Source organism: Pecten maximus, chromosome 12, assembly GCF_902652985.1.
Source record: "Pecten maximus chromosome 12, xPecMax1.1, whole genome shotgun sequence".
NCBI lineage: Eukaryota > Metazoa > Mollusca > Bivalvia > Pectinida > Pectinidae > Pecten > Pecten maximus.
In genome coordinates, this window is record NC_047026.1 from 3767516 (window position 1) to 3794182 (window position 26667).

Consider the following 26667-nt stretch of genomic DNA (forward strand, 5'->3'; position numbering starts at 1 on the left):
CGAGATTTAGTCTATCATAGGGTGGTCAATGGGTTGTATCCCGGGGTTTAGTCTATCATAGGGAGGGTAATGGGTTGTATCTCCGAGATTTAGTCTATCATAGGGTGGTCAATGGGTTGTATCCCGGGGTTTAGTCTATCATAGGGAGGGTAATGGGTTGTATCTCCGGGGTTTAGTCTATCATAGGGAGGGTAATGGGTTGTATCCCCGAGATTTAGTCTATCATAGGGTGGTCAATGGGTTGTATCCCGGGATTTAGTCTATCATAGGGAGGGCAATGGGTTGTATCCCCAGGGATTTTATAGTCCGTTTTAGGGAGGTCAATGGGCTGTGTTCCCGGGATTTAGTCTGTCGTCGGTATGTCAATGGGTTGTATCCCGGGGTTTAGTCTATCATAGGGAGGGCAATGCGTTGTATCCCTGGGTTTAGTCTATCATAGGGAGGTCAATTGGCTGTATCCCCGAGATTTAGTCTATCATAGGGAGGTCAATGGGTTGTATCCCGGGGTTTAGTCTATCATAGGGAGGGCAATGGGTTGTATCCCGGGGTTTAGTCTGTCATAGGGAGGGCAATTGGTTGTATCCCCGAGATTTTGTCTATTATAGGGAGGGCAATGGGTTGTATCCCCAGGGATTTTATAGTCCGTTTTAGGGAGGTCAATGGGCTGTGTTCCCGGGATTTAGTCTGTCGTCGGTATGTCAATGGGTTGTATCCCGGGGTTTAGTCTATCATAGGGAGGTCAATTGGCTGTATCCCCGAGATTTAGTCTGTCATAGGGAGGGCAATGCGTTGTATCCCCGAGATTTAGTCTATCATAGGGAGGGGCAATGGGTTGTATCCCGAGATTTAGTCTATCATAGGGAGGTCAATGGGTTGTATCCCGGGATTTAGTCTATCATAGGGAGGGCAATGGGTTGTATCCCCGAGATTTAGTCTGTCATAGGGAGGTCAATGGGTTGTATCTCCGGGGTTTAGTCTATCATAGGGAGGTCAATTGGCTGTATCCCCGAGATTTAGTCTGTCATACGGAGGTCAACGGGTTGTATCCCGGGGTTTAGGCCCGTCTTAAGGAGGTCAATGGGTTGTATCCCGTGGTTTAGTCTGTCATAGGGAGGGTAAGTGGGTTGTATGCCGGGGTTTAGTCTGTCATAGGGAGGTCAATGGGTTGTATCTCCGGGATTTAGTCTATCATAGGGAGGGCAATGGGTTGTATCTCCGAGATTTAGTCTATCATAGGGAGGGCAATGGGTTGTATCCCGGGGTTTAGTCTATCATAGGGAGGGCAATGGGGTGTATCCCGGGGTTTAGTCTATCATAGGGAGGGCAATGGGTTGTATCCCGGGGTTTAGTCTATCATAGGGAGGGCAATGGGTTGTATCCCGAGATTTAGTCTATCATAGGGTGGTCAATGGATTGTATCCCGAGATTTAGTCTATCATAGGGAGGGCAATGGATTGTATCCCGAGATTTAGTCTATCATAGGGAGGGCAATGGGTTGTATCCCGAGATTTAGTCTATCATAGGGAGGGCAATGGGTTGTATCCCCGGGGTTTAGTCTATCATAGGGAGGGCAATGGGTTGTATCCCGAGATTTATTCTATCATAGGGAGGTAAGTGGGTTGTATCCCGAGATTTAGTCTGTCATAGGGAGGGCAATTGGTTGTATCCCCGAGATTTAGTCTGTCGTAGGTAGGGCAATGCGTTGTATCCCCGAGATTTAGTCTATCATAGGGAGGACAATGCGTTGTATCCCCGAGATTTAGTCTATCATAGGGAGCGCGATGGATTTTATCCCGAGATTTAGTCTATCATAGGGAGGGCAATGCGTTGTATCCCCGAGATTTAGTCTGTCATAGGGAGGGCAATGGGTTGTATCCCCAGATTTAGTCTGTCGTAGGTAGGGCAATGCGTTCTATCCCCGAGATTTAGTCTATCATAGGGGAGGGCAATGCGTTGTATCCCCGAGATTTAGTCTGTCATAGGGAGGGCAATGCGTTGTATCCCCGAGATTTAGTCTATCATAGGGAGGGCGATGGATTTATCCCGAGATTTAGTCTATCATAAGGAGGGCAATGGGTTGTATCCCCGAGATTTTGTCTGTCATAGGGAGGGCAATGGGTTGTATCCCGAGATTTAGTTGATCATAGGGGGGGTCAATGGATTGTATCCCGAGATTTAGTCTATCATAGGGTGGTCAATGGGTTGTATCCCGAGATTTAGTCTATCATAGGGTGGTCAATGGGTTGTATCTTCGAGATTTAGTCTGTCATAGGGAGGACAATGGGTTGTATCCCCGAGATTTAGTCTGTCATAGGGAGGACAATGGGTTGTATCCTCGAGATTTAGTCTGTCATAGGGAGGACAATGGGTTGTATCCTCGAGATTTAGTCTGTCATAGGGAGGACAATGGGTTGTATCCCCGAGATTTAGTCTGTCATAGGGAGGACAATGGGTTGTATCCTCGAGATTTAGTCTGTCATAGGGAGGACAATGGGTTGTATCCCCGAGATTTAGTCTGTCATAGGGAGGTCAATGGGTTGTATCCTGGGGTTTAGTCTATCATAGGGAGGTCAATGGGTTGTATCCCGAGATTTAGTCTGTCATAGGGAGGACAATGGGTTGTATCCTCGAGATTTAGTCGGTCATAGGGTGGTCAATGGGTTGTATCCCGGGGTTTAGTCTATCGTAGGGAGGTCAATGGGTTGTATCCCCGAGATTTAGTCTATCATAGGGAGGGCAATGGGTTGTATCCCGAGATTTAGTCTATCATAGGGAGGGCAATGGGTTGTATCCCGGGGTTTAGTCTATCATAGGGAGGGCAATGGGTTGTATCCCGAGATTTATTCTATCATAGGGAGGGCAATGGGTTGTATCCCGGGGTTTAGTCTGTCATAGGGAGGGCAATTGGTTGTATCCCCGAGATTTAGTCTATCATAGGGAGGGCAATGGGTTGTATCCCCAGGGATTTTATAGTCCGTTTTACGGAGGTCAATGGGCTGTGTTCCAGGGATTTAGTCTGTCGTCGGTATGTCAATGGGTTGTATCCCGGGGTTTAGTCTATCATAGGGAGGTCAATTGGCTGTATCCCCGAGATTTAGTCTGTCATAGGGAGGGCAATGGGTTGTATCCCCGAGATTTAGTCTATCATAGGGAGGGTAAGTGGGTTGTATCCCGGGATTTAGTCTATCATAGGGAGGGCAATGGGTTGTATCCCCGAGATTTAGTCTGTCATAGGGAGGTCAATGGGTTGTATCTCCGGGGTTTAGTCTATCATAGGGAGGTCAATTGGCTGTATCCCCGAGATTTAGTCTGTCATAGGGAGGTCAACGGGTTGTATCCCGGGGTTTAGCCCGTCTTAAGGAGGTCAATGGGTTGTATCCCGTGGTTTAGTCTGTCATAGGGAGGGTAAGTGGGTTGTATCCCGGGGTTTAGTCTGTCATAGGGAGGTCAATGGGTTGTATCTCCGGGATTTAGTCTATCATAGGGAGGGCAATGGGTTGTATCTCCGAGATTTAGTCTAACATAGGGAGGGCAATGGGTTGTATCCCGAGATTTAGTCTATCATAGGGAGGTCAATGGGTGGTATCTATGGGATTTAGTCTATCATAGGGAGGGCAATGGGTTGTATCTCCGAGATTTAGTCTATCATAGGGAGGGCAATGGGTTGTATCCCGGGGTTTAGTCTATCATAGGGAGGGCAATGGGTTGTATCCCGGGGTTTAGTCTGTCATAGGGAGGGCAATGGGTTGTATCCTCGAGATTTAGTCTGTCATAGGGAGGGCAATGGGTTGTATCCCCGAGATTTAGTCTGTCTTAGGGAGGGCAATTGGTTGTATCCCCGTGGTTTAGTCTATCATAGGGAGGGCAATGGGTTGAATCCCGAGATTTAGTCTGTCATAGGGAGGGCAATGGGTTGTATCCCGAGATTTAGTCTGTCATAGGGAGGGCAATGGGTTGTATCCCCGAGATTTAGTCTGTCATAGGGAGGGCAATTGGTTGTATCCCCGGGGTTTAGTCTATCATAGGGAGGGCAATGGGTTGTATCCCCGAGATTTAGTCTGTCATAGGGAGGGCAATGGGTTGTATCCCGAGATTTAGTTGATCATAGGGTGGTCAATGGATTGTATCCCGAGATTTAGTCTATCATAGGGAGGGCAATGGATTGTATCCCGAGATTTAGTCTATCATAGGGAGGGCAATGGGTTGTATCCCGAGATTTAGTCTATCATAGGGAGGGCAATTGGCTGTATCCCCGAGATTTAGTCTATCATAGGGAGGGCAATGGGTTGTATCCCGGGGTTTAGTCTATCATAGGGAGGTAAGTGGGTTGTATCCCGAGATTTAGTCTGTCATAGGGAGGGGCAATGGGTTGTATCCCCGAGATTTAGTCTGTCGTAGGTAGGGCAATGCGTTGTATCCCCGAGATTTAGTTTATCATAGGGAGGACAATGCGTTGTATCCCCGAGATTTAGTCTATCATAGGGAGGGCGATGGATTTTATCCCGAGATTTAGTCTATCATAGGGAGGGCAATGGATTGTATCCCGGGATTTAGTCTATCATAGGGAGGGCAATGGGTTGTATCCCGAGATTTAGTCTATCATAGGGAGGGCAATGGGTTGTATCCCCGGGGTTTAGTCTATCATAGGGAGGGCAATGGGTTGTATCCCGAGATTTATTCTATCATAGGGAGGGTAAGTGGGCTGTATCCCGAGATTTAGTCTGTCATAGGGAGGGCAATGGGTTGTATCCCCGAGATTTAGTCTGTCGTAGGTAGGGCAATGCGTTGTATCCCCGAGATTTATTCTATCATAGGGAGGACAATGCGTTGTATCCCCGAGATTTAGTCTATCATAGGGAGGGCGATGGATTTTATCCCGAGATTTAGTCTGTCATAGGGAGGGCAATGGGTTGTATCCCCGAGATTTAGTCTGTCGTAGGTAGGGCAATGCGTTCTATCCCCGAGATTTAGTCTATCATAGGGAGGACAATGCGTTGTATCCCCGAGATTTAGTCTATCATAGGGAGGGCGATGGATTTTATCCCGAGATTTAGTCTATCATAGGGAGGGCAATGCGTTGTATCCCCGAGATTTAGTCTGTCATAGGGAGGGCAATGCGTTGTATCCCCGAGATTTAGTCTATCATAGGGAGGGCGATGGATTTATCCCGAGATTTAGTCTATCATAGGGAGGGCAATGGGTTGTATCCCCGAGATTTAGTCTGTCATAGGGAGGGCAATGGGTTGTATCCCGAGATTTAGTTGATCATAGGGTGGTCAATGGATTGTATCCCGAGATTTAGTCTATCATAGGGTGGTCAATGGGTTGTATCCCGAGATTTAGTCTATCATAGGGTGGTCAATGGGTTGTATCTTCGAGATTTAGTCTGTCATAGGGAGCACAATGGGTTGTATCCTCGAGATTTAGTCTGTCATAGGGAGGGCAATGGGTTGTATCCCCGAGATTTAGTCTGTCATAGGGAGGGCAATGGGTTGTATCCTCGAGATTTAGTCTATCATAGGGAGGGCAATGGGTTGTATCCCGAGATTTAGTCTATCATAGGGAGGTCAATGGGTGGTATCTATGGGATTTAGTCTATCATAGGGAGGGCAATGGGTTGTATCTCCGAGATTTAGTCTATCATAGGGAGGGCAATGGGTTGTATCCCGGGGTTTAGTCTATCATAGGGAGGGCAATGGGTTGTATCCCGGGGTTTAGTCTGTCATAGGGAGGGCAATGGGTTGTATCCTCGAGATTTAGTCTGTCATAGGGAGGGCAATGGGTTGTATCCCCGAGATTTAGTCTGTCTTAGGGAGGGCAATTGGTTGTATCCCCGTGGTTTAGTCTATCATAGGGAGGGCAATGGGGTTTTATCCCGAGATTTAGTCTGTCATAGGGAGGGCAATGGGTTGTATCCCGAGATTTAGTCTGTCATAGGGAGGGCAATGGGTTGTATCCCCGAGATTTAGTCTGTCATAGGGAGGGCAATTGGTTGTATCCCCGGGGTTTAGTCTATCATAGGGAGGGCAATGGGTTGTATCCCCGAGATTTAGTCTGTCATAGGGAGGGCAATGGGTTGTATCCCGAGATTTAGTTGATCATAGGGTGGTCAATGGATTGTATCCCGAGATTTAGTCTATCATAGGGAGGGCAATGGATTGTATCCCGAGATTTAGTCTATCATAGGGAGGGCAATGGGTTGTATCCCGAGATTTAGTCTATCATAGGGAGGGCAATGGGTTGTATCCCCAAGATTTAGTCTATCATAGGGAGCGCAATGGGTTGTATCCCGGGGTTTAGTCTATCATAGGGAGGTAAGTGGGTTGTATCCCGAGATTTAGTCTGTCATAGGGAGGGCAATGGGTTGTATCCTCGAGATTTAGTCTGTCATAGGGAGGGCAATGGGTTGTATCCCGAGATTTAGTCTATCATAGGGTGGTCAATGGGTTGTATCTTCGAGATTTAGTCTGTCATAGGGAGCACAATGGGTTGTATCCTCGAGATTTAGTCTGTCATAGGGAGGACAATGGGTTGTATCCCCGAGATTTAGTCTGTCATAGGGAGGGCAATGGGTTGTATCCTCGAGATTTAGTCTATCATAGGGAGGGCAATGGGTTGTATCCCGAGATTTAGTCTATCATAGGGAGGTCAATGGGTGGTATCTATGGGATTTAGTCTATCATAGGGAGGGCAATGGGTTGTATCTCCGAGATTTAGTCTATCATAGGGAGGGCAATGGGTTGTATCCCGGGGTTTAGTCTATCATAGGGAGGGCAATGGGTTGTATCCCGGGGTTTAGTCTGTCATAGGGAGGGCAATGGGTTGTATCCTCGAGATTTAGTCTGTCATAGGGAGGGCAATGGGTTGTATCCCCGAGATTTAGTCTGTCTTAGGGAGGGCAATTGGTTGTATCCCCGTGGTTTAGTCTATCATAGGGAGGGCAATGGGTTGAATCCCGAGATTTAGTCTGTCATAGGGAGGGCAATGGGTTGTATCCCGAGATTTAGTCTGTCATAGGGAGGGCAATGGGTTGTATCCCCGAGATTTAGTCTGTCATAGGGAGGGCAATTGGTTGTATCCCCGGGGTTTAGTCTATCATAGGGAGGGCAATGGGTTGTATCCCCGAGATTTAGTCTGTCATAGGGAGGGCAATGGGTTGTATCCCGAGATTTAGTTGATCATAGGGTGGTCAATGGATTGTATCCCGAGATTTAGTCTATCATAGGGAGGGCAATGGGTTGTATCCCGAGATTTAGTCTATCATAGGGAGGGCAATGGGTTGTATCCCGAGATTTAGTCTATCATAGGGAGGGCAATGGGTTGTATCCCCAAGATTTAGTCTATCATAGGGAGCGCAATGGGTTGTATCCCGGGGTTTAGTCTATCATAGGGAGGTAAGTGGGTTGTATCCCGAGATTTAGTCTGTCATAGGGAGGGCAATGGGTTGTATCCTCGAGATTTAGTCTGTCATAGGGAGGGCAATGGGTTGTATCCCCGAGATTTAGTCTGTCTTAGGGAGGGCAATTGGTTGTATCCCCGTGGTTTAGTCTATCATAGGGAGGGCAATGGGTTGAATCCCGAGATTTAGTCTGTCATAGGGAGGGCAATGGGTTGTATCCCGAGATTTAGTCTGTCATAGGGAGGGCAATGGGTTGTATCCCCGAGATTTAGTCTGTCATAGGGAGGGCAATTGGTTGTATCCCCGGGGTTTAGTCTATCATAGGGAGGGCAATGGGTTGTATCCCCGAGATTTAGTCTGTCATAGGGAGGGCAATGGGTTGTATCCCGAGATTTAGTTGATCATAGGGTGGTCAATGGATTGTATCCCGAGATTTAGTCTATCATAGGGAGGGCAATGGATTGTATCCCGAGATTTAGTCTATCATAGGGAGGGCAATGGGTTGTATCCCGAGATTTAGTCTATCATAGGGAGGGCAATGGGTTGTATCCCCAAGATTTAGTCTATCATAGGGAGGGCAATGGGCTGTATCCCGGGGTTTAGTCTATCATAGGGAGGTAAGTGGGTTGTATCCCGAGATTTAGTCTGTCATAGGGAGGGCAATGGGTTGTATCCCCGAGATTTAGTCTGTCGTAGGTAGGGCAATGCGTTGTATCCCCGAGATTTAGTTTATCATAGGGAGGACAATGCGTTGTATCCCCGAGATTTAGTCTATCATAGGGAGGGCGATGGATTTTATCCCGAGATTTAGTCTATCATAGGGAGGGCAATGGATTGTATCCCGGGATTTAGTCTATCATAGGGAGGGCAATGGGTTGTATCCCGAGATTTAGTCTATCATAGGGAGGGCAATGGGTTGTATCCCCGGGGTTTAGTCTATCATAGGGAGGGCAATGGGTTGTATCCCGAGATTTATTCTATCATAGGGAGGTAAGTGGGTTGTATCCCGAGATTTAGTCTGTCATAGGGAGGGCAATGGGTTGTATCCCCGAGATTTAGTCTGTCGTAGGTAGGGCAATGCGTTGTATCCCCGAGATTTATTCTATCATAGGGAGGACAATGCGTTGTATCCCCGAGATTTAGTCTATCATAGGGAGGGCGATGGATTTTAACCCGAGATTTAGTCTGTCATAGGGAGGGCAATGGGTTGTATCCCCGAGATTTAGTCTGTCGTAGGTAGGGCAATGCGTTCTATCCCCGAGATTTAGTCTATCATAGGGAGGACAATGCGTTCTATCCCCGAGATTTAGTTGATCATAGGGTGGTCAATGGATTGTATCCCGAGATTTAGTCTATCATAGGGTGGTCAATGGGTTGTATCCCGAGATTTAGTCTATCATAGGGTGGTCAATGGGTTGTATCTTCGAGATTTAGTCTGTCATAGGGAGCACAATGGGTTGTATCCTCGAGATTTAGTCTGTCATAGGGAGGACAATGGGTTGTATCCCCGAGATTTAGTCTGTCATAGGGAGGACAATGGGTTGTATCCTCGAGATTTAGTCTATCATAGGGAGGGCAATGGGTTGTATCCCGAGATTTAGTCTATCATAGGGAGGTCAATGGGTTGTATCCCGGGATTTAGTCTATCATAGGGAGGGCAATGGGTTGTATCCCCGAGATTTAGTCTGTCATAGGGAGGTCAATGGGTTGTATCTCCGGGGTTTAGTCTATCATAGGGAGGTCAATTGGCTGTATCCCCGAGATTTAGTCTGTCATAGGGAGGTCAACGGGTTGTATCCCGGGGTTTAGCCCGTCTTAAGGAGGTCAATGGGTTGTATCCCGTGGTTTAGTCTGTCATAGGGAGGGTAAGTGGGTTGTATCCCTTGGTTTAGTCTGTCATAGGGAGGTCAATGGGTTGTATCTCCGGGATTTAGTCTATCATAGGGAGGGCAATGGGTTGTATCTCCGAGATTTAGTCTATCATAGGGAGGGCAATGGGTTGTATCCCGAGATTTAGTCTATCATAGGGAGGTCAATGGGTGGTATCTATGGGATTTAGTCTATCATAGGGAGGGCAATGGGTTGTATCTCCGAGATTTAGTCTATCATAGGGAGGGCAATGGGTTGTATCCCGGGGTTTAGTCTATCATAGGGAGGGCAATGGGTTGTATCCCGGGGTTTAGTCTGTCATAGGGAGGGCAATGGTTGTATCCTCGAGATTTAGTCTGTCATAGGGAGGGCAATGGGTTGTATCCCCGAGATTTAGTCTGTCTTAAGGAGGTCAATGGGTTGTATCCCGTGGTTTAGTCTGTCATAGGGAGGGTAAGTGGGTTGTATCCCGGGGTTTAGTCTGTCATAGGGAGGTCAATGGGTTGTATCTCCGGGATTTAGTCTATCATAGGGAGGGCAATGGGTTGTATCTCCGAGATTTAGTCTATCATAGGGAGGGCAATGGGTTGTATCCCGAGATTTAGTCTATCATAGGGAGGTCAATGGGTGGTATCTATGGGATTTAGTCTATCATAGGGAGGGCAATGGGTTGTATCTCCGAGATTTAGTCTATCATAGGGAGGGCAATGGGTTGTATCCCGGGGTTTAGTCTATCATAGGGAGGGCAATGGGTTGTATCCCGGGGTTTAGTCTGTCATAGGGAGGGCAATGGTTGTATCCTCGAGATTTAGTCTGTCATAGGGAGGGCAATGGGTTGTATCCCCGAGATTTAGTCTGTCATAGGGTGGGCAATTGGTTGTATCCCCGGGGTTTAGTCTATCATAGGGAGGGCAATGGGTTGTATCCCCGAGATTTAGTCTGTCATAGGGAGGGCAATGGGTTGTATCCCGAGATTTAGTTGATCATAGGGTGGTCAATGGATTGTATCCCGAGATTTAGTCTATCATAGGGAGGGCAATGGATTGTATCCCGAGATTTAGTCTATTATAGGGAGGGCAATGGGTTGTATCCCGAGATTTAGTCTATCATAGGGAGGGCAATGGGTTGTATCCCCAAGATTTAGTCTATCATAGGGAGGGCAATGGGTTGTATCCCGGGGTTTAGTCTATCATAGGGAGGTAAGTGGGTTGTATCCCGAGATTTAGTCTGTCATAGGGAGGGCAATGAGTTGTATCCCCGAGATTTAGTCTGTCGTAGGTAGGGCAATGCGTTGTATCCCCGAGATTTAGTCTATCAAAGGGAGGACAATGCGTTGTATCCCCGAGATTTAGTCTATCATAGGGAGGGCGATGGATTTTGATCCCGAGATTTAGTCTATCATAGGGAGGGCAATGGGTTGTATCCCGATATTTATTCTATCATAGGGAGGTAAGTGGGTTGTATCCCGAGATTTAGTCTGTCATAGGGAGGGCAATGGGTTGTATCCCCGAGATTTAGTCTGTCGTAGGTAGGGCAATGCTTTGTATCCCCGAGATTTATTCTATCATAGGGAGGACAATGCGTTGTATCCCCGAGATTTAGTCTATCATAGGGAGGGCGATGGATTTTATCCCGAGATTTAGTCTATCATAGGGAGGGCAATGCGTTGTATCCCCGAGATTTAGTCTGTCATAGGGAGGGCAATGGGTTGTATCCCCCAGATTTAGTCTGTCGTAGGTAGGGCAATGCGTTGTATCCCCGAGATTTAGTCTATCATAGGGAGGACAATGCGTTGTATCCCCGAGATTTAGTCTATCATAGGGAGGGCAATGGATTTTATCCCGAGATTTAGTCTATCATAGGGAGGGCAATGCGTTGTATCCCCGAGATTTAGTCTGTCATAGGGAGGGCAATGCGTTGTATCCCCGAGATTTAGTCTATCATAGGGAGGGCGATGGATTTATCCCGAGATTTAGTCTATCATAGGGAGGGCAATGGGTTGTATCCCCGATATTTAGTCTGTCATAGGGAGGGCAATGGGTTGTATCCCGAGATTTAGTTGATCATAGGGTGGTCAATGGATTGTATCCCGAGATTTAGTCTATCATAGGGTGGTCAATGGGTTGTATCCCGAGATTTAGTCTATCATAGGGTGGTCAATGGGTTGTATCTTCGAGATTTAGTCTGTCATAGGGAGGACAATGGGTTGTATCCTCGAGATTTAGTCTGTCATAGGGAGGACAATGGGTTGTATCCCCGAGATTTAGTCTGTCATAGGGAGGACAATGGGTTGTATCCTCGAGATTTAGTCTGTCATAGGGAGGTCAATGGGTTGTATCTCCGGGATTTAGTCTATCATAGGGAGGGCAATGGGTTGTATCTCCGAGATTTAGTCTATCATAGGGAGGGCAATGGGTTGTATCCCGAGATTTAGTCTATCATAGGGAGGTCAATGGGTGGTATGTATGGGATTTAGTCTATCATAGGAAGGGCAATGGGTTGTATCTCCGAGATTTAGTCTATCATAGGGAGGGCAATGGGTTGTATCCCGGGGTTTAGTCTATCATAGGGAGGGCAATGGGTTGTATCCCGGGGTTTAGTCTATCATAGGGAGGGCAATGGGTTGTATCCCGGGGTTTAGTCTGTCATAGGGAGGGCAATGGATTGTATCCTCGAGATTTAGTCTGTCATAGGGAGGGCAATGGGTTGTATCCCCGAGATTTAGTCTGTCATAGGGAGGGCAATTGGTTGTGTCCCCGGGGTTTAGTCTATCATAGGGAGGGCAATGGGTTGCATCCCGTGGTTTAGTCTATCATAGGGAGGGCAATGGGTTGTATCCCGAGATTTAGTCTATCATAGGGAGGGCAATGGGTTGTATCCCCGAGATTTAGTCTTTCATAGGGAGGGCAATGGTTGTATCCCCGAGATTTAGTCTGTCATAGGGAGGGCAATTGGTTGTATCCCCGGGGTTTAGTCTATCATAGGGAGGGCAATGGGTTGTATGCCCGAGATTTAGTCTGTCATAGGGAGGGCAATGGGTTGTATCCCGAGATTTAGTTCATCATAGGTAGGTCAATGGATTGTATCCCGAGATTTAGTCTATCATAGGGAGGGCAATGGATTGTATCCCGAGATTTAGTCTATCATAGGGAGGGCAATGGGTTGTATCCCGAGATTTATTCTATCATAGGGAGGTCAATGGGTTGTATCCTCGAGATTTAGTCTGTCATAGGGAGGACAATGGGTTGTATCCCCGAGATTTAGTCTGTCGTAGGTAGGGCAATGCGTTGTATCCCCGAGATTTAGTCTATCATAGGGAGGACAATGCGTTGTATCCCGGAGATTTAGTCTATCATAGGGAGGGCGATGGATTTTATCCCGAGATTTAGTCTATCATAGGGAGGGCAATGCGTTGTATCCCGAGATTTAGTCTGTCATAGGGAGGTCAATGCGTTGTATCCCCGAGATTTAGTCTATCATAGGGAGGGCGATGGATTTATCCCGAGATTTAGTCTATCATAGGGAGGGCAATGGGTTGTATCCCCGAGATTTAGTCTGTCATAGGGAGGGCAATGGGTTGTATCCCGAGATTTAGTTGATCATAGGGTGGTCAATGGATTGTATCCCGAGATTTAGTCTATCATAGGGTGGTCAATGGGTTGTATCCCGAGATTTAGTCTATCATAGGGTGGTCAATGGGTTGTATCCTCGAGATTTAGTCTATCATAGGGTGGTCAATGGGTTGTATCCTGGAGATTTAGTCTGTCATAGGGAGGACAATGGGTTGTATCCCCGAGATTTAGTCTGTCATAGGGTGGTCAATGGGTTGTATCCTCGAGATTTAGTCTATCATAGGGTGGTCAATGGGTTGTATCCTCGAGATTTAGTCTGTCATAGGGAGGACAATGGGTTGTATCCTCGAGATTTAGTCTGTCATAGGGAGGACAATGGGTTGTATCCCCGAGATTTAGTCTGTCATAGGGAGGACAATGGGTTGTATCCTCGAGATTTAGTCTGTCATAGGGAGGACAATGGGTTGTATCCTCGAGATTTAGTCTGTCATAGGGAGGACAATGGGTTGTATCCCCGAGATTTAGTCTGTCATAGGGAGGACAATGGGTTGTATCCTCGAGATTTAGTCTGTCATAGGGTGGTCAATGGGTTGTATCCTCGAGATTTAGTCTGTCATAGGGAGGACAATGGGTTGTATCCCGGGGTTTAGTCTATCATAGGGAGGGCAATGGGTTGTATCCCGGGGTTTAGTCTGTCATAGGGAGGGCAATTGGTTGTATCCCCGAGATTTAGTCTATCATAGGGAGGGCAATGGGTTGTATCCCCAGGGATTTTATAGTCCGTTTTAGGGAGGTCAATGGGCTGTGTTCCCGGGATTTAGTCTGTCGTCGGTATGTCAATGGGTTGTATCCCGGGGTTTAGTCTATCATAGGGAGGTCAATTGGCTGTATCCCCGAAATTTAGTCTGTCATAGGGAGGGCAATGGGTTGTATCCCCGAGATTTAGTCTATCATAGGGAGGGCAATGGGTTGTATCCCGAGATTTAGTCTATCATAGGGAGGTCAATGGGTTGTATCCCGGGATTTAGTCTATCATAGGGAGGGCAATGGGTTGTATCCCCGAGATTTAGTCTGTCATAGGGAGGTCAATGGGTTGTATCTCCGGGGTTTAGTCTATCATAGGGAGGTCAATTGGCTGTATCCCCGAGATTTAGTCTGTCATAGGGAGGTCAACGGGTTGTATCCCGGGGTTTAGTCTATCATAGGGAGGGCAATGGGTTGTATCCCGGGGTTTAGTCTGTCATAGGGAGGGCAATGGGTTGTATCCTCGAGATTTAGTCTGTCATAGGGAGGGCAATGGGTTGTATCCCCGAGATTTAGTCTGTCATAGAGAGGGCAATTGGTTGTGTCCCCGGGGTTTAGTCTATCATAGGGAGGGCAATGGGTTGTATCCCGAGATTTAGTCTATCATAGGGAGGTCAATGGGTGGTATCTATGGGATTTAGTCTATCATAGGGAGGGCAATGGGTTGTATCCCGGGATTTAGTCTATCATAGGGAGGGCAATGGGTTGTATCCCGGGATTTAGTCTATCATAGGGAGGGTAATGGGTTGTATCCCGGGATTTAGTCTATCATAGGGAGGGTAATGGGTTGTATCCCGGGATTTAGTCTATCATAGGGAGGGTAATGGGTTGTATCCCCGAGATTTAGTCTATCATAGGGAGGTCAATGGGTTGTATCCCGGGATTTAGTCTGTCGTAGGGAGGGCAATGGGTTGTATCCCGAGATTTAGTCTATCATAGGGAGGGCAATGGGTTGTATCCCGGGATTTAGTCTATCATAGGGAGGGCAATGGGTTGTATCCCGGGATTTAGTCTATCATAGGGAGGGCAATGGGTTGTATCCCGGGATTTAGTCTATCACAGGGAGGGCAATGGGTTGTATCCCGGGATTTAGTCTATCATAGGGAGGGTCAATGGGTTGTATCCCGTGGTTTAGTCTATCATAGGGAGGGCAATGGGTTGTATCCCGGGGTTTAGTCTATCATAGAGAGGGTAATGGGTTGTATCCCGAGATTTAGTCTGTCATAGGGTGGTCATTGGGTTGTATCCCCGGGGTTTAGTCTATCATAGGGAGGTCAATGGGTTGTATCCCGAGATTTAGTCTATCATAGGGAGGTAAGTGGGTTGTATCCCCGTGGTTTAGTCTATCATAGGGAGGTCAATGGGTTGTATCCCGGGGTTTAGTCTATCATAGGGTGGTCAATGGGTTGTATCCCGAGATTTAGTCTATCATAGGGTGGTCAATGGGTTGTATCTCCGAGATTTAGTCTATCATAGGGAGGTCAATGGGTTGTATCCCGGGGTTTAGTCTATCATAGGGAGGTCAATGGGTTGTATCCCGAGATTTAGTCTATCATAGGGAGGGCAATGGGTTGTATCTCCGGGATTTAGTCTATCATAGGGAGGGTAATGGGTTGTATCTCCGGGATTTAGTCTATCATAGGGAGGGCAATGGGTTGTATCACGAGATTTAGTCTATCATAGGGAGGTCAATGGGTTGTATCCCCGAGATTTAGTCTGTCATAGGGAGGTCAATGGGCTGTGTTCCCGAGATTTAGTCTATCATAGGGAGGTCAATGGGTTGTATCCCGGGGTTTAGTCTATCATAGGGAGGTCAATGGGTTGTATCCCCGAGATTTAGTCTATCATAGGGTGGTCAATGAGTTGTATCCCGGGATTTAGTCTGTCACAGGAAGGGCAATGGATTGTATCCCGGGATTTAGTCTGTAGTAGGTAGGGCAATGGGTTGTATCCCCGATATTTTGCTCATTTTAAGGAGGTCTTTGGGTTGTATCCCGGGATTCTAAGGAGAGTAGGGTTATCCCTTGACAATAGTGTACACAATTCCATTTAGTCATAGGTGTATGTCGCTCATTTATGAGACCGGTACTAAGAATTTTAGTATTATTATTCAATTCATAAAGTTCATATCAAATGCCTGTTATTCAAGAATGGAAATGGTACGTTTGAGTTTGTGAGCAGTGTTGCAGACAGGACGGACAAAATATGACATATCATCAACGATCAGTGCGGCGTTTGGCCTGGCGGACGTTATTCCGTCCGGACCTCCCTGTTATACATAGAATCCGTCAATGACAATGATCATATCTCAGTAGGTCTCAACTATCTTTAGCTATTTTGATTTTGCGATACATGATCTCAATATCCTTTACACTGGACTCTAACATGATTTTATAAAGAATATACAGATAAACACGTGATCCGAAGATATAGATTTGAATTTCCTGTCGTACATATATAGTTGTACCGAGAGAAATATTCACAATATATGTACAATTCGTATCCATGTATGTAAATACATTGCGATCCAGGTATTCATATAATCTTATAGACGACTTCCACAATGATCATGTCAGGATATCGGGCTGACCATCACTGCGCCATTGAAACGTTCTTTTTTTAAGAGCTGCGGGTATTTCTGGCTAGGCGATTGGGTGCCGTAGATCGTGAGTTCGAGGCCCGGTCAGGGCAAGAGTCAAAAAGTTGTCTTCCTTCGTCAATTGTGTTGCTAATTTATATATATATATGTATAATATATACATCTTTAACATACATAAGCTCTGTAATTATGTATTAAAACATTTCTGGATCAATATTCATCAAGTTTTTAATGCACTAAGTAACAGATGGTGCCGTTATCATACCTTCCGAAAGACTCTTCCATAATCTTCTACTCGTAGAGAAAAGAAATATTTCCTTATTTGAATATTTGGAGTTTGTTGATGCAAGTTTGGTACTAATATATTTTCAGAATGATCCTGCCTGCTTTTTAAAAAAAGAAATCCAAGGCCTTTCTGTCGTAAACAGCGCTTGTTATTTTGTATACCTCTTGATGAAATCTCCTCTTGCATGTCTCTTAATGTGGGTAATTTAAGTATATTTTTTTGTCGTAACGGATATTCCAGATCCCCGAACCCTGGTATCTGTTTATTTGCCCTCCTCTGAACCCCTTCTTACAAACAGATTTGTTTAACCGTGTGTAGTGGGTACCAAACCGAATCCGCATGCTCTAAATGAACTCTACCAAATTTTTTATATAAATTCGGGAAAGTACGTTCATTACAGCGAACACGGATTTTTTTTTCTGTTTAACATCTGGTTATCAAAAGTAAGGGCATTGTCTATAAATACTCCAGGATCCTTCTCCTGCCATAAATCTTCTAATTCTACATTATTTAAGTAATAGGTTTGTTCTCCTTGCATATGACCTTTGTGCACTGAATTCGTATTTCCTAGAATGGGATCTCGATAACCATATGAAACTCAACTCAGAGTCTTTTCATATCCACTTGGAGAGTGTTTACATCTCCAAACTCGCATACAAACTTTGTACAATAGAGTATCATCAGCAAGCAGGTAGCCCATGGAGACAAACCGCCGACCTACGGTCAGTACCTGGCAACTGCCCACCATAGGTTTCGAACTAGCAACCCAGAGGTGGAGGGCTAGTGATAAAGTGTCGGTATACCTTAACCACTCGGCCATCGCAGTCCCTACATATTACTTGGGAGATCATTAATATACAATAAATATTTGTTCTCTGTTGGATATAAAGCTCGACTCCTAATTAATAATCTCTTCACTGAACCCGTAATCAACATTTTCCGTAATAGTCTTTTATGTGGAATAGTATAAAGTCCTATTGCTAGGTCTTGATCCGAAGTATTGGCCAGAGTAGCAGAACTACCTAGTTGGCGCAAAACATATTGCCTTGACGAAAACAAATTATTTTGTTTGATATCTAATATGTGTCATCCTTGACCTTACACGCTGTAGATGTCAAGCTGACAGATCTAAAATTAAATTTGTAAAATTAGGAACCAATGCGGATTAATTATCCGGAACAAATAAAATCAGCAATGAAAGGGACATAACTCATAACGATAATATTGAATAGTCAAAATGTTGTTCCAAGTTTCACATCTATGATATATAACAGTTTCCCCTTAATCCTTGTAGATGGCGCTATCTTTAGCCATTTCCCAATCACGCGGCATTGTCCCACATTTCAGAGAAATATTGTACAATGATACTAGTGGTGTTGATATGGAGTCTGCTGTATATCTGAGAAAGTGTGAATGTAACCCACCATGCCCCGAGGATTTATATTTTTTATTATTATTATATATATTTTTTTTTTTTTTTTTTAAATATTTCATTATTTGTTCTTTATCGACATTTTCACTCTCGTCATTTCCGGGTCCTCCGGTAGCCGGTTCATTGATAAAGACACCATAAACTTTCACTATCGATAACCGCTTTGTGCGAGCGATCATTTCCGTTTTATTTTTGGATCGAATATATCTCCATATAGCTTTTAGTTCTGTTCAGCCTCAACTACTAGATTCATCTCGAAATCTTTTCTGGCCTTCCATGTTTGATTCCTACAAAAACATTAAATCTTGTTTTGCAGTATTCTCGTCAGATATTTTGGCAATCTACGGCAACCTTATTTTTCTAATAAGTTACCTGCCACCAGAGGGCGACAGTGTCGATGATCACTGGATTTCTTTCCGCTAGCATGCACTTATGAATGTTTAGCCAAACAGCGACAGCAGACACACACGTACTCTCTCTCTCTCTCTCTCTCTCTCTCATATCCCGACAGAGGACGACAGTGTTAGTCACATGTCACGTGGTATTTTCTCAAAGAAGTATAAAGAAATTAATTTCCAAACAAACTTTTATAAATTGTATTTTCCTTTATTAATGCTGGTACCTCCTCGCTACCAGCGTTTGACAAACGACGGGGGCGCCACTGATTTGGTCACGTGCTTTCCGACAGCACACCCGGTATCCCCGACGCCCGAAGCACACGTGACCTTTATAAGTCAACAGGTGTATTTTCCTGCGCGCCACCTGTTGGCGGATTCTAAATATACGAGCGTACTTGGAAACAATGGCTACCACCTCAGGTGAAATACGTTTCCCTTTAGCTTTACCTACACGTTCTCTGTTCAAAGACTTCCGGGTGTTCTTGGTTCGCTTTCTGTCATCAGTGCTATGACGTGGTTTTGTCTGCAAAATTAGACACGAGGGCATGAAATGCAATGAATTGAATAACAACTTGGATGATATAAGTACATGTATACTGTATAGTTAAATTTAGTATTTCTAAGAAAAATGTAGAAAAAAATGTTTATTTTGTTTCTGGAACTATTAAATTTCAGAACACTATTCAGTCAAAAGGGCGTTTAAAGTTTTGGGTTACTTTCATGAATGCTAAATAGTAATATGATTATCAGGGACCAATGCTGGACACCACAATAACAGATTTTAAGATATGAAAGATTTTAAAATATACATATTTATAAATAAATATAAAATGTGTTATTATGTAAATTTATCAATATTGTCTAGGCCATTGAATGTTGTATTGTTTAATTGTATATTGGAAGAGGGATTTTATAAGTTGCAAAAAAACTTGTGCCCTATCCTTTTGTTCAAAAGACAATAAAATAAGTTTTAACTGAAAACCACAACAACCATTTAAGTGTACATTGGTTCGTATATCATCACCAGTGTTGGGTTTTAAGCATGCAGTTTCGATGACTACAATGTCGCCTTCATCAGATACATGGCCAGTGAAGCATAGTCTGTTCATCAAATCCTTTGAAAAGAAAATGTTTTAAAATAGTGGAGATTTTATTTCATTGCATATTTTGTTCTCAACGATATTTTGTTTTTGTTTCATTCTTTTTAAATCCTAACGCAGATTGCATTTGATCTTGTACGTAATTAAAAATATATAAATAAGTAAACATAAAATAAATAAATAGATAAAAAAATAAATAAATCAAAAAATACAGGTATGACGGTGTATGTTGATGAGACTAATATGATATACATTGTATGTTTGCTACTGAAATAAGCTACCAAGTAATAAATAAATGTCCGAGTTTCGTGTTCCGTCTGTTATCTAGTATTCTAGACGTCTCTTTTTAGTTCATTGTACAATAAAATTGGTCGATTATCAAAGAAAATATCCTAAGGAAATTAGGCTTAACAACGATACAGTTCCCTATGCATGCCGCTGTCGTGCATTTTTAAAACGACTTTTCAGAAACAGGCTATACGACGAATCCGTCATTGTGTCGTCTGCTCCTGTAGTTTTGTGGCGGAAATTATGCATCAGGAACAGAGGCAGAAAGAAACTATTGCCAATTTGACATTAAAAAATTCCCCAAATAAAGATTAACGAAAACGTTCGGCATTCAAGTGTCAAAAAGATTAGTCCGTATTTTGGAAGATGACAGGATGAAATGCTGACATAGCCAACGCATTGAAAACCACAGAGACAAGCATGGAATCAATTTCACAGAATGAAAGATGCGAGTTGAGTGGGCTTGCCGCGAACATTCCTGTCAACAGATGTCTCCATATCAGATTGAATTCAAGAAATAATTATCGAATAACAGGGAAACAAATAAAATATAAGGTAAGTGACTTTATTTTACAGATCCAAGATCCTCAACAAACCGCCGCCATATTGAAAATTGTGACCGCAGCATTCTGTCCGTTTGAGGTGAAATATAGCTTGTACACGTGACTCAAGCTGAACTATTTTATAATAACTAGAGCTGTCGTTTATGAAATTGATGTATGTGACAGTTCAGTCTTAAATGACAGTAGCAGGTCTCTTATTCACTTTTAAGTACACAAAATAACCTAAATGTGTTTTTAATAACTTCAAACGGTGTACGTCGAGTGTTCTATTAAACCAAGTTACGTATCAATGAGGCAACACGGGCCATATAAACACTCTTTCGGCTATAAGTGATCAAAAATACCACATATAAAAATAATGGCCTTGCATTTAATGTATATTCACAAGATATTCTAAACCAAACTTTAATAAGATGTGATGTTTTGAACGAGTAGCTTATGTGAAATTTCACAATTAGATTTTTTTTTCTATTTATTTATTTATTTTCTTTTTTTTTTTACTGAACATGCTTATGGGAATCGAAGAAGAACGTCTAGCGATAAAGTCAACATTCTATATATACTATATAGTGACGATGACCTTGTTCAAAATCATAAATGACTTTCCCTCATTTTGTTTTTAAAGCGTCGCGCTTTTAATTCGTACCGTCACAAACAGGAGTTGTTGCCCTTACAAAAGCGCCCCCATGTGCGGATTTTTATTTGATTGAAAATAATTTTATGCTTGACAGTTATAACGTTCTCATTTAAAATGATATTATCACGTGTCTTTGCTGCCAAATAAAAATGTAAACAAATATATAAAGACCATTCACGGTTAAAGGTGGGAAAATATTCCTTCCATATACAGTACTAGTACAAATATTGATGGCGAGCACAGCGACAGTTTAACGATTTCTATGTGAATTAGATCAGGGGCATGAACATAAGACAAAAATATCGTTTTGAAAGAAAAAATAAGATTATTCAAAAAAATATAATCATAAGGATGTATATTGTATCATGAGCTGACTGCCAAATGATTGTAAATCCTGTACATATCAAATGTATGTTGTCAGAATAAGTCTGTACAGACATCAGTTGAAAAAGATTTTTGACAAATCCTTGCGACGATTCCAATACACAACTATAATTTCTTTTGATACAAAAAATCGTTTATTTGCAACATTTATAAACTATCAAATTTTAACGAATAAATGTACATATTTATATATAATCCGTGTATGCGAAGAAAAAATCTAGTACATCACGATATTACATCAGGATTACATATTTAATATGAAACGAGAGGGCCATCAGCTTTAAAGGTCACCTGAGTTTTGAAATATTTCAGTTAATTTGACCATTTTTGGCCCCGTCCATCAGCCCAGGGGGTCAGTCAGAGCCAATATACAAGTACTTTTCAACAGATATCCCATACTGATAATTCTAACAAATTTTGTGTCATTTCTAATGGCAATTGGAACAAATAATGTTCAAAAATATGAATTTCCTATATAAACTATAGTAAACTTTACCCCTTTCCAGAGGGAAACGTGATACCCCAGGGTCATGAAATTCATAATTTGAGTAAAGGACCTTCAGACCTTTCTATCTGTAAAGAGTATTTGATTATACCATATCTGGGAGTTGAGAATTTTTCAATTTTTTTTTTATTTTAGCCAAGTTGACGCTTTTTGGCCCCGCCTCTCGGGCCCTTGGGGGGTCGGGACCATACAATTCACGATTTTTGTTGACCTTTGACCATGGAAGCCTCCTGGCACATTTCATTAAATTTGGTTCAACGGTTTTTGAGAAGAAGTCGAAAATGTAAATTGTTTATGACGCACGACGCCGGACAAAAGGTCATAGGTCAACTGTGACTTCGTCTCAGGTGACCTAAAAACACCAACTATTCACTAAATTAACTATGACGAAATTTCCGAATATCATAATTTATTTGAATATCATTAAATAATGCTGAAACATATTTTTTGAAATAATCTTATATCACATGACAAATTGAATTGCATTAGTTCTGTCACGTGACAGTATCACGTGGTGATTAGGATGTCACGCGACAGGATTAACAAAAAGAAACCAGATATAAAGTAGTATTAAAATGTCCCTGTTTATAATATCGGGGTTTATTTTGTTGATAAATGAAAACAAAATGAATAGAGAAATAGATATTTGTTCATGTTAGCTAAACTAAATAACAAGAATTATGTGTTCCTGTGTCCAAACTATGACGTAAACGACTGCGAAAAAATGAATGAGGTAAACAAATTTATTTTCATTTGTTAAATTTATTCTTTAGTGAAGGTGTGTTAAGATTATTGAAGGAGTTATCACCAAACCATCAAAATCTTACATTTCTATACGAAAATTTTGGTCTTATTCTAAATACAAATGTATGTATAATATCACGTTTGGCATGTTCAACCTTTGTTTTAGCTGAACACCAGCTTTTCTGAGACCCTCCCCTCCTCCAACTAAAACCAATGAAGGAATGATAATATAAAATTATGTTTGAATGAGTGAAAATTTGTTCATATCATAAGATACGGTTTTAATGAGTTATCGCCATTTCTCAAAATTAACGAAGAAAAGAATCCACAAAAAAACTTAATTACCCCAATATCAATGTTTGTGCTGACAAGAGTCGTACAAGGATATATACAATATGTACATATATGGGTGTGAGATGTTGACATTAGATACAGCCCAAACTACCTCTGAACCCAACCCCTGACGTTCGACATTTAGACAGATGGATGTCCGGATGGTTAAAATCACTGTCAAATGTCCAGCGTCTGGTGTTTGGGTCGAAGGAAAATCGGGCTAGTATCGGCAAAATGGATTGGCAGCAGATCTGTACGTGTTCGTTGATATATCGGAATAAGCCTGATCGTGAACCGGATCTGATGATTTTAAATGTAACATTTCAACGTAAAACCCGAGGAAACGGATATGTTAATATCACAAGAACTTGAATAGAAGAATTGAAGGCTAGCAAGAAAGCAAAATCCTATCATTATATCTTGTCAAACTGTTTAGATAACACTGGAATGGCCACAATGTACCTGTGTATTGTTGTATCACGGGACTTTGGGATTATGACACGTTTTAGTTTTTATACTATGTGAAGGACTAAACAGCAGTGAGGTCTATGAAGCCAATATCCATGTGAAGGAAAAAGCCATGCATACCAAGCTACCGTCAAAGTTCATACACATACCATCTCGCATACCAACGCGCTTCTATACAATCATCGTAGCAACATCGACTCGTCAATTTAAACAGAAAGGATGGGCGTGTTTAAATGTTAGCGGTGTCCTTGGTCACTTAAGTGATAATTGGCCATCAAATATACATCGCACGGATCTAACGCCCGATCTACATTCTTTTGGGAGAATACCCAACCGTTTAGATGATTTGACTCATTACAGCGCAACTCCAATGGCAACAACTTGGGTGAATTTCCAGCAATCTTCCAAAAATTCACTCAAGTTTGCAAGTTGGTTTTCAAAGATCGTCGGAAATTTCATTGAAATGTTGAGATTTGGCATACCTTGAAGGAGTTATCTCCCTTACACATAAATCTATATTTATGTAAGTTACCACCCTAATACACGATATAATTCTGCCAATCACATGAAAGTTGCCTCCTGTACATTATACCACCATCTGCGCGAGACCTTAGTATTTTAATGTTGTCAAATAGAATTGCTCTTGTACCTCATGCTTGAATGTACATGTTATTCAAAATAAACTCAGAGATATAAATGGTTGTACTGTAGAAACGGTTAATGCTCCACTGCGAAGTTTTATATCGATGGCTCGTTCTATTTACTTGTAGTTTCCGATATAAAGATCAATAAAACAATATCTTGGCTACAACCTGAAAATAACGACACTAAAGTTAGGATCATTCTTCCAACACACATGTTTTGGCCGAAGTACGACCTCATACAACACCCAAACACACACTGCTTATATATCTCAATCGCAACACCTCGGCTCATTCCGTTAAGGTTCGGAGAATTCACGGAAATTGCCGATACGTTGCGATTGCTTCCTTCACAGTACGTTAAATGTCTATAGCACTATTGTAGTAAACATTATTATTTCTCTATAATTACATGGCAAAATAATTTAAGGTTTATGTACAAAGCTGCTATAACCACGCCAACAACAACCAGGCAGTCAGTTCTACGTCATGGTCAAGTGGAAGACGACTATGATGTAAATGACCTCATGATATCTATCAATGTTATTGACACTCTTGACCACTGTATTTTATTAAGTATATGTCTTGTGACGTCATAAATGTACGGGGCAAAGTCGTTTATATCTGACGAACACAACGTCGGGTCGACACTTGTTGTCGGCCCATATATCAAACATACTGATGTCTATGATCACATTTGTAGGCACTTGAAGACATATGTGGTGTTGAGAGCTCATTAATGTCATATAATAACGATTTTGTTTTGAACAGTCTGACGAAGAGGCACGTGAAAATTAGGCGGAAGTGTTCCTAAACCCGGGACATCAGGCGCTGGAGGAATAAGGAAAGAAGAACAGCCACCAACGAAATAGAAAATCCAGCTGAAAACGAAACAAGGACAAGTGTTAATCACGTGTCGGGTAAGCGGGATATTTTTTTGGTGAATAATCATGCACATAAAAACCCAGACAGCTAACAGACGAAAATCCTTCGTCGCCGTATTTGTTACAGTGATCATGAAACATAATGAATTATTACATGTACCTGAGATAATGCCGCGACGTAAGTTATATGAAGCACACAAACATGCCAACCACCCATGTCCCTGGCGCGCGCCATCAGCTGGTAAATAATAATATATGTTGACCCACCACACCAGCAAAAAAAAAACGCCATCTCATTCCAGGAAGCTACCGAACCTTAAATATGCGTATTTGATATTATGTGTCGATGCATGCGTCTTAAATAGTATACAGGCGCTCATAACGAAACCAGTCAAAACACCAAGGTTCGTTTTGAAATGAGTTTTAAATGATTAAGGGAGTGGTTTGAGGGAGTGGTTTGAGGGAGGGAGGGGCTTGAGGGAGTGGATTAAGGGAGTGGTTTGAGGGAGCGGTTTGAGGGAGTGGATTGGGGAAGTGGTTTGAGGGAGTGGTTTGAGGGAGTGGGTTGAGGGAGTGGTTTGAGGGAGTGGCTTGAGGGAGTGGTTTGAGGGAGTGGTTTGAGGGAGGGGCTTGAGGGAGTGGATTAAGGGAGTGGTTTGAGGGAGTGGTTTGAGGGAGTGGTTTGAGGGAGTGGCTTGAGGGAGTGGATTGAGGGAGTGGATTGGGGGAGTGGTTTGAGGGAGTGGTTTGAGAAAGTGGATTGAGGGAGTTGTTTGAGGGAGTGGTTTGAGGGAGTGGTTTGAGGGAGTGGTTTGAAGGAGTGGTTTGAGGGAGTGGTCTGAGGGAGTGGATTGGGGGAGTGGTTTGAGGGAGTGGTTTGAGAAAGTGGATTGAGGGAGTTGTTTGAGGGAGTGGTTTGAGGGAGTGGTTTGAGGGAGGTTTGAGGGAGTGGTTTGAGGGAGTGGATTGGGGGAGTGGTTTGAGGGAGTGGTTTGAGGGAGTGGTTTGAGAAAGTGGATTGAGGGAGTGGTTTGAGGGAGTGGTTTGAGGGAGCGGTTTGAGGGCCTGGTTTGAGGGAGTGGATTGGGGGAGTGGTTTGAGGGAGTGGTTTGAGAGAGGGCTTTGAGGGAGTTGTTTGAGGGAGTGGTTTGAGGGAGTGGTTTGAAGGAGTGGTTTGAGGGAGTGAATTGATGGAGTGGTTCGAAGGATGGTTTGTGGGAGTGGTTTGAGGGAATGGTTTGAGGGAGCGGTTTGAGGGAGTGGTTTGAGGGAATGGTTTGAGGGAGTGGTTTGAGGGAGTGGTTTGTAGGAGTGGATTGTGGGAGTGGTTTAAGGTAATGTGGTGATTGGTAATGTACTTAGCATTCAGTGAGCTCAAGTATCGTTAGCTATGATGAAGTGATTATGAGTAAATCAAGAATGGAACAAGTGAGTTTACTCAAAGTTGGAATGGAGCAAGTGAGCTTAAGTTTACTCAAAGTTGGAATGGAGCAAGTGAGTTTGAGTTAACTCAAAGTTGTAATTGAGGAAGCGAGTTTAAGTTACTCAAAGTTGGAATAGAGGAGGGAGTTTGAGTTACTCAAAGTTGGAATGGAGGAAGCGAGTTTGAGTTTACTCAAAGTTGGAATGGAGGAAGTGATTTTGAGTAAATTTAGAATTGAGAGAGTGAACTTGAGTAAATCTAGAATGGATAGAATGAACTTGAGTTAAAATACATAATTTATTTTCGGTAAAATTTACATTGGGTCACCGAGTCTGAGT

General features: G+C 43.1%; 1 protein-coding gene across 5 annotated transcripts in view; it reads right to left on the reverse strand.

Annotated features, from left to right (window-relative positions):
• Positions 1-18546: 18546 nt before the first annotated feature.
• LOC117338803 overlaps positions 18547-26667 on the reverse strand; it is a 48845-nt gene continuing 40724 nt past the window's right edge. For 2 of the 5 annotated variants that reach the window (XM_033900154.1, XM_033900155.1), the window contains one exon: positions 20297-24903. In XM_033900154.1, coding sequence (XP_033756045.1) covers positions 24847-24903 — 57 coding nt within the window. In that variant the 3' untranslated portion in view covers positions 20297-24846. Of the gene's footprint in view, positions 18883-19350; positions 19475-20296; positions 24904-26667 lie in introns of those variants that run through there. The other 3 variants (XM_033900152.1, XM_033900153.1, XM_033900151.1) reach the window with 3 other exon arrangements.